This window comes from Peromyscus leucopus, chromosome 23 (genome assembly GCF_004664715.2).
Source record: "Peromyscus leucopus breed LL Stock chromosome 23, UCI_PerLeu_2.1, whole genome shotgun sequence".
In the NCBI taxonomy this organism is placed as follows: domain Eukaryota; kingdom Metazoa; phylum Chordata; class Mammalia; order Rodentia; family Cricetidae; genus Peromyscus; species Peromyscus leucopus.
The window spans coordinates 20874407-20883124 of record NC_051082.1 but is presented as its reverse complement, the minus strand read 5'-3'; the positions used below and the strand labels follow the sequence as shown (position 1 = coordinate 20883124).

The 8718-nt window shown below is 42.5% G+C and overlaps 1 protein-coding gene across 1 annotated transcript; it reads left to right on the top strand.

Moving 5' to 3' along the window:
• The first annotated feature begins 364 nt into the window (after nucleotides 1-364).
• Nucleotides 365-8104, top strand: Znf479 (zinc finger protein 479). Its single transcript, XM_037198273.1, has 4 exons — nucleotides 365-558; nucleotides 1329-1455; nucleotides 1856-1951; nucleotides 6074-8104. Exons 1-4 carry the CDS (start codon nucleotides 460-462, stop codon nucleotides 7423-7425), a joined length of 1674 nt encoding a protein of 557 aa, XP_037054168.1. The 5' UTR covers nucleotides 365-459; the 3' UTR covers nucleotides 7426-8104.
• The last annotated feature ends 614 nt before the right edge of the window (nucleotides 8105-8718 follow it).

The following is an 8718-nucleotide window of genomic DNA, read 5'->3' as shown; positions in this document are numbered from 1 at the left end:
CCTTTGAAATATCTTACTATAAAAGGTATATTGTCTTTAGGTAGGTAACCTTTTAGCAAATTTTGCTCTTTGTGCTGGGTTTATTTTATTTTATTTTTATTGTGCTGGAATTCTTTGTTTTGAGGCGGCAAGAGTTTAATCAGGCTAGGACCTTCTTTTTCTTTCCACTTCCTCTGAATGCTGATATTCATTATAAAATGCAAATATGTCCCGGGTGGCTGTCAGCCAACAAGGAGGTTTTTCCTTAGAGAAAGTGTAGCTGGAATCTGTCATGTTTGTTCTGACTCAGTCTTAGATTGGTAACACTCCTGTCACTCAGGGCTTAAGGGCCCGAATCCTGGTCCAATCAGGCTTGAGAGGAGCGCCGCTTGGCAGGCTTTGTGTGGGTGTCACCGCGTTGGCTGGTGCCTGTCTCCTCCCTGGAGTTCGGGGCTGGGGGCTGGGAGAGTCACCGTGAGGATGCTGGGACAGTCGGAACCCGGACACCCGGGGACCTTGGCATCGAGACCCCCCGGAAAGGGACCCCGCGGAAACGAGCCGTTCCGGAATCCCGACGTGGTGAGTGGGGCCCGGCCTCCGAGTTGCTATGGATGGATGCTCTGAAGCTGCACCAGTTCCCAGTCGATTCCTTTTGGGATGGCTCCCTCGGTCCCCTCAGCGAGGGGACAGAGCTGGCGGCCCGCTGCCCATCTGTGACCTTTGCACTCCGGCTATGCGGTGATGGCGGGATCTTGGGGACGACCCTATTCCCGGTGTGTGAGTCCTTCAGGAGAGGAGCTCTGGGCTGGGGTCCCCGCCCCGCCCCGTCCTGAGCATCCGAATTCCTGGGCATCATCCATGCAGGACTCTGTCCACGCAGCCTGCGGGAGCAGTAAAATTTTCTTTGAAATGTGTGTGTGTGTGTGTGTGTGTGTGTGTGTATGTATGTATGTATATATATGTGTGTGTTTGTATATGTATATGTATATTTATATTATATGGTTGTGAGGATATGTGATATAAGTGCAGGTGCCCTAAGGCAACAAGAAGGCATCAGATTCCCCTGGATCTGGACTTGGAGATGGTTGTGAGCCTCCTGATATTCGGGCTGGGAACTGAACTGGGGTTCTCTTGGGGTAGTAAGTTCTTAAGATTCCTTTCCCACCTGCAACTGTCTGGCATCCATTTCAAACAGATCCGTGTTTTATATTTTTTGTAAATTACTAGTTGGCATATATATGTGTGTATACACACACACACACACACACACACACACACACACACACACATTTAAGATACCCGGTGTTCGAAATCACATGGTCATTGTACTGTCCATTTTTCTGTTTCAGGAGCGGTTGACATTCGAAGATGTATCTATTGATTTCTCCCCGGGAGAGCGGGAATGCCTAGACCCCGCCCGCTGGAATCTGTATAGGGATGTGATGTTGGAAAATTACAGGAACCTTGTCTTTCTGGGTGAGGATCTCTCCCCTACTGAATTCTTAACTGCCTTCCTTTGTAGAATATCTCTCAGGAGCTTCCACTTCTCACGAAGAGAGAGATCCTTCTAATTCTATTTCCTTTTTAAAATCTTCTTTCTTGAGGGAGGATGCTTCTTTCACTTTAGAATGGTGGTAATTTGAGCAGTTTGATGGCATGAAGTATCATGGACTGTATCTTAAGGTCCAAACATTCCCTTTGATTTACTCCAAACTGAAAAATTCTTCATGTGTGTTCTACTGTGTCTGGTAGGAAACAATTGGTGAAATAACTTCCTAGAGTCTCCTATTGTGTGCAATCCTCCCCTGCCCCAACCCAGCACAGTGTGGGCTGGGAAAATCCCAAGCAAGCATCATTTCTGTCTTTCAATGAACAGGTCTTGCTGTGTGTAAACCTGACCTGGTCACATTTCTGGAGCAGAGAAAGGAGCCTTGGAATATGGAAAGACAAGAGTCAGTAACCATATGTCCAGGTAGGTTGGCATGAAAGAATCTGAGGACGCAGGTGAGCGGTCCAAAGATCCAGGAGTTAAACTGGCTTTGAGATAGACAGTGGGAACTCTGAATTAGTGGAAATGATTTTGCAAGGGACTCCATTTGCTTCTTTTGCTAACAGAGAAAGACAGCTGCCCTGTGTCTATCATACTGCTCAGTGTTCCGAGTCTCTTTCTCTAGTGACCTCATAGCACATTAATGGTGACAGCAAAGTCCTTCCTTTGAAAGTGCATAAGCACCCCCCAATTCTTTCTTTCTTTCTTTCCTTCCTTCCTTCCTTCCTTCCTTCCTTCCTTCCTTCCTTCCTTCCTTCCTTCTTTCTTTCTTTCTTTCTTTCTTTCTTTCTTTCTTTCTTTCTTTTATGGGCCTCAGAAAATCATGCTCCTTTCTAAAGAAGTTTTTCAGGGCTGGAGAGATGGCTCAGAAGTTTCTGGCACTTGCTGTCCCTTCCAGATGATCCGAGTTTGATTCTCAACACCCACATCAGGCAGCTCACAACCGCCTCCCCAGGGAATCTGACTCCCTCTTCTGGCCTCCATGAGCACACTCACACATGTGGCATACATTCACACAGACGTACACATACATGTCAATTAAAAAGTTCTTTTAGCCGGGCGGTGGTGGCGCACGCCTTTAATCCCAGCACTCGGGAGGCAGAGCCAGTCGGATCTCTGTGAGTTCGAGGCCAGCCTGGGCTACCAAGTGAGTCCCAGGAAAGGCGCAAAGCTACACAGAGAAACCCTGTCTCGAAAAAACCAAAAAAAAAAAAAAAAAAAAAAAAAAAAAAAAGTTTTTTTAAAATGTCATTCCTATATTTAGTCATTACAATTGCTTTACCAAAGCTTTGTATACGTGATTTTAGTGCTTTTTTGTTTGTTCGTTTGTGGGTGTGAAGTTTTTTTTTAAACCCTGAATTTCAGTCTTTAGAACACACATTCTTTATGAGCATATTGTAAAGATTGAAAATTGTACATTTTTTATAGTACATTGTTGTTTACCAAGAATTTTATGAGGTAGTTTTTTTTCTTGTTTTTTTAATTCCGTGGTCTGGGTTCTATTTTATTTTAGAATAGGTTCTTTCACACTAGCTGATAATAATTTTAGTTTTTAAGTTGTTTATTATCATTGGCTGGCAGTTTTTAATATTGTATACATTAGGACAACATAAGTTGCTGGGCGGTGGTGCACGCCTTTAATCACAGCATTCGGGAGGCAGAGGCAGGCGGATCTTTGTGAGTTTGAGGCCAACCTTGTCTACAGAGCGAGATCCAGGACAGGTACCAAAACTACACAGAGAAACTCTGTCTGGAAAAACAAAACAAAACAAAACAAAACAAAACACAACGTAAGTTAACAATAAATGAAATTCAAAAGTCTATTCTTGCAACAGTTCCAAAAAGGTTGCATATACTTTTATTTCCTTCTATAAATATTCTCTGTGTGTGAGAATGTGAGTGTGAGTGTGTGTGTGTGTGTGTATGTGTCTGAGTCTAAGAGAGAGATACAGAGAGAGTGACTTTGCTAAGGATATAGCTCTATTTGATTACACTTGCTTAACATTAGCAAGTACTACAGGAAATGAAATAAATAAGTGGATGAAAAATGGAACTATCACTTAATCTGACTATCTTACTACAGGATTTATAAACAAAGAACATTAAATGACACACTGAAGAGAAATCCTCACTGCCATGTTTAGGGTGACATTGTCAAAGTCATGATACAGATCAAATCAAAGTTTCCCTTCAGTGGGTGGAAGCACATATAGCCATCAAAAGACAAAATGTTGTCATTTGGTGCAATGTGAGAAAACATTCAGAGGGTTTTTTTTTTTTTTTTAATTGGATTTTGCCAGACAGCATCTCTCTGGGTAGTCCTGACTGTCCTGGAACTCGCTCTGTAGACCAGGCTGGCCTCGAACTCACAGAGATCCACCTGCCTCTGCCTCCCAACCTCCCAAGTGCTGGGATTAAAGGCGTGCGCCACCGCCCGTCTCCTTTAGCTTTTGTGTTGTCTTTGCTGAGATGTGATCTGAAATATCCAGCGTCTTCTATATGGTGTGGTGGAGCAAACAGAAACCAGTTCCCAGGTAGCCCCCAAGAATATCAGAACTATGACAATATGTTCTTTTTTCTTCTTTTCCAAGAAGTAAGAATGATGTTGGAAGATTTAAAAACTTTTAAATTATATTCTTATCATCATCACAGAAAATTGTATTGGATTGGGGGAGGAGCTCAGATTATGATCTCTGGTTCTTCTTCTTCTTCCTCCTCCTCCTCCTTCTCCTCCTCCTCCTCCTTTCTTGTAAATTTTGTTGCTTACTTGGGGTTTACTGAAATTCCAAATAGTTTTCAGAGTTTTGACAATGATCATTACAAGGACAATTATTTACAAGGTAATTGTCCCCTGGTTAGTCTTATATATCTGTGGGAAAAGAACAGGAGTGGGCTTCTGTTTACTATTTTCCTAGCATGAGCGCAGGGTAACAACTATTCCTTCCAAAAGGTCATTAGGGGAAGGTATGGAGATTGTGACCTTGACAGTTCACATTAAGGAAAGAATGGGCATGTGTGGGTGAATATGAAGATCAGAGAGTTTGGTGTACTGGAAATAATAGTGTGATAAGTGTCCATAATAATCACTTCACTGCTAACAGAGCTTTACTGCATAGAGCAGTCCAGAAAATAACTCAGTTTATGGCAGTTATTAAGGAACAATATGTTTATGTAAATAAATGTATGCTCTGAAGTACATTTTTCAAAGAATATTTGGGAATTGGTTAAAAGGAGCCTATTTCATGCTTTAATTAATATCTTTAGCAATTTTAAGTATAGTATTGCATTCAACATTTATTCAAACATTTCTATAGAAAAGAAATTTTGAAAACGATGAGTTGGGCGGCTGGAGTTTGGCTCAGTGGTTGAGAGCACTGGCTGCTCTTCCAGAGGACCCGGGTTCAAGTCCCAGCAGCCACGTGGTGGCTCATTGATGCTTGTACTTCCGGTTTCAGGGGCTTTGACACCTTCACATAGATGTACATGCAGGTAAAACATGGATGCACACGAACTAAAAATAAATAAATCATTTTTAAAAATGAAGGGGGGGGGGCTGGAGTGACGATTCAGTGAAGAGCTCTTGCTGCTCAAGTCTGAGAGATGGACTCTGGATCTCAGCTGTCATGTAACGAGACGGGCACCTCCCTGTAAGCCTCTTCATGGCAGCATTCATGGGAGTTGGGAGGATCACTGGGGCTTGCTGGATGCCAGCTTAGACATAAGCCATAAGCTCCAGTGTGGGAGAGACTGTCTGTCTCAAAGCCAAAAGGCAGAGTGAAGAGAAGGACTCCCGGGTCTTTCTCCTTCCTTTCTGCACACACATAAGGGCATTCATCTCTCAATCTCTCTCTCTCTCTCTCTCTCTCTCTCTCTCTCTCTCTCTCTCTCTCTCTCTCTCACACACACACACACACACACACACACAGATACTTCTAAACGTGATCCGATTTTTCGAAAGAGTCATTATTCTGCCACCAGCAAATGAGTTTTCCTTGTGCCAAAAGTACACATTGAATAACTACAGAAAGTCCCCCTTTAAAATAGGGCGTCACTCTGTAGACTAGGCTGCTCCAGAGTTGTCTGTGTACTTCAGGCTAGCCTTGAACTCATGGCAATTCTCTTGCCTCAGCTTTTCAAGCGCCAGTATTATAGGTGTGGGCCACCACACTCAGTTCAACCCTTCATTTTTCCTAACTAAAATGCAAATAAGGATGTTGTGAAAGTTTTGTTCATGTGAAATGAAAATAGGAAAGTTATCCAGGAGTGTCCTATCCTAGGTAACTATAAAGATTTTGTTTTTTTTTCGAGACAGGGTTTCTCTGTGTAGCTTTGAAGCCTGTCCTGGATCTCACTCTGTAGCCCAGGCTGGCCTGGAACTCACAGAGATCCACCTGCCTCTGCCTCCCAAGTTCTGGGATTAAAGGCGTGTGCCACCACCGCCTGGCAAGATATTTATATTGATGAGGAAAACTTGTTAGTACAAGAATATTCACAACTGGAATCATGGTCCAAATCCCAGTAAACATCAGTGTACTCTTTTTCCAGAGAACCTCTACGAATATAACCAGTCTGGGAAAGGCTCCACTCAACACTCAGACCTCGGTACCCACCCAAGTGTACATGTTCAAGAGAAGCCTCACAACTATCAAGAATGTCACAAAGCTTTTGCTGATAAAACCACTTCTACTCAACAACAGAGGGCTCATAAAAGAGAGAAGTTTTACCAATGTCCAGAATGTGGCAAAGCCTTTAATAATAGTTCAAACCTCACTCGACACCAGATCATTCACACGGGAGAGAAACCCTACACTTGTCCAGTATGTGGCAGAGCCTTCAATAATACTTCCACCCTCACTCGACACCAGATGATTCATGCTGAAGAGAAACCCTACAAATGTAGCGTGTGCGGCAAAGCCTTCCACTGCTCTGCATACTTTAACCAACACCAGATCATCCACACAGGAGAGAAACCCTACAAATGTCAGGAATGTGGCAAAGGTTTTTATTATCGTTCAACCCTTACTCGACACCAGATCATCCACACAGGAGAGAAACCCTACAAATGTCAGGAATGTGGCAAAGCCTTTAATAATAGGTCGACCCTTACTCGACACCAGATCATTCATAAAGAAGAGAAACCCTACAAATGTAACGTGTGTGAGAAAACCTTCCACTGCTCTGCCTACTTCAACCGACACCAAAAGACACATTCGGAAGGGAGCGCATACAGATGTCCAGAATGCGACAAAACCTTTAGCTATATTTCACACTTTAACCGGCATCTGAGAATTCACTCTAGAGAGAAGCTGTACACATGTCATGAGTGTGGCCAAGCTTTTAGCCGCTCTTCACACCTTAACCAACATCAGAGAATTCATATTGGAGAGAAACCCTATAGGTGTAAGGTATGTGGTACTGCCTTCAGCTGTTCTTCACAGCTTAGTGTACACCGGGTAAGCCACACTGTGGAGAAGCCCTACAAATGCAAGGACTGTGGCAAAGGCTATCACTGTCCCTCCTACTTTAACCAGCACCAGAGAATGCATGCCGGAGATAGCCTCTACAAATGTCAGGAGTGTGGCAAGGTTTGGAGCTGCTCGTCACACCTTATTCAGCACCAGAGGATTCATACTGGAGAGAAGCCCTATCGGTGCCGAGAATGCGACAAGGCCTTTACCTGTTCTTCACACCTTCATCGGCACCAGGCAACTCATACTCGGGATAAACCCTACCAGTGTACAGAGTGCAACAGAGCATTTAAGGACAGCTCGACCCTTTGCCGACACCAGAGAATCCATACCGGAGAAAAGCCCTATAGATGCAAACAGTGTGGGAAAGCCTTTAACAACTGCTCAAATTTCACTCGCCACCAAAGGACTCACGTGAGGGAAACATGACAAAGGTAAAGAATGGATGCAAATATTACCCATTTTTATTTACTAAACAGCCTCACACTGTTTCAAGCTGCACAAGACCCAGCTCTCAGGTCCTTCCAATAGAAACACTGAACTGCTTCCTGTGAATTATTGATCTATTTTCTTCATAGATGACACAGTGGATTTTGGAGTGTTGTATAGATTGTATGTGAAGTTTGTTTTGGTAAACAGAGATTCTTAATGTTTTATCACTGGTATATATTGAATGACATCTCATTGTATGTGAAGTTTGTTTTAGTAAATGGATAGAGATTCTTTATGTTTTATCACTGGTATATATTGAATGACATGTCATTGTATGTGAAGTTTGTTTTAGTAAACAGAGATTCTTAATGTTTTATCACTGGTATATATTGAATGACATCTCATTGTATGTGAAGTTTGTTTTAGTAAACGGATAGAGATTCTTAATGTTTTATCACTGGTATATATTGAATGACATCTCATTCTGTCACAGTCATTGAACCACTGTGCTCAAGAATGCAGGTGGCAGATCCTACTTAATATAGTATTGAGAAATATTGAATGTCTCATAATCCATTTCCCCAGTGTCATCATTTATTAATGAATTTGGAGGAGCCCCCCTCCCCCTTTTTTGTTTTTTGAGACAGGGTTTCTCTGTAGCCTTGGCTGTCACTCAGTAGACCAGGCTGGGCTCGAACTCACAGAGATCCGCCTTCCTCTTCCTCCCAAGTGCTGGGATTAAAGGTGTGCACCACCACCGCCTGGCAAAATGTAATTTATTTTTATTTTATATTCATTGTTTTGCCTGCATGTATGTCTATGTGAGGGTGTTAGAAGCCCTGGAACTGGAATTACAGACAGGTGTGAGCTGCCATATGGGTGCTGGGAATTGAACCCGGGTCCTCTGGAAGAGCAGTCAGTGCTCTTAACCACTGAGCCATCTCTCCAGCCATGAGACTTTTCTTATATGAATAACTTTTATTCATTCCTTTTAATAATTATCCAGAAATTATGAGGGTTATAGGAGTATAATATGTGTCATAGTATTCTGAATCTTGAATTGTTATTTATAAAATTTTACCAGACCCTCCCCACCCCATATCACCTTCTTGGTCTCAAAGCACACATAAATATTTGCCATCCATTTATACAGACTCAGGTATCCAACTATTAAGATCTATCAGTAAATTTTAGGAGAATTGTAGATGGATCTGTTTGAATAATGATTGTGAAGAGAATTATAGAATTCTACATAGAATTAACAAATTGTCAATTTTAAAGGAGTTGATA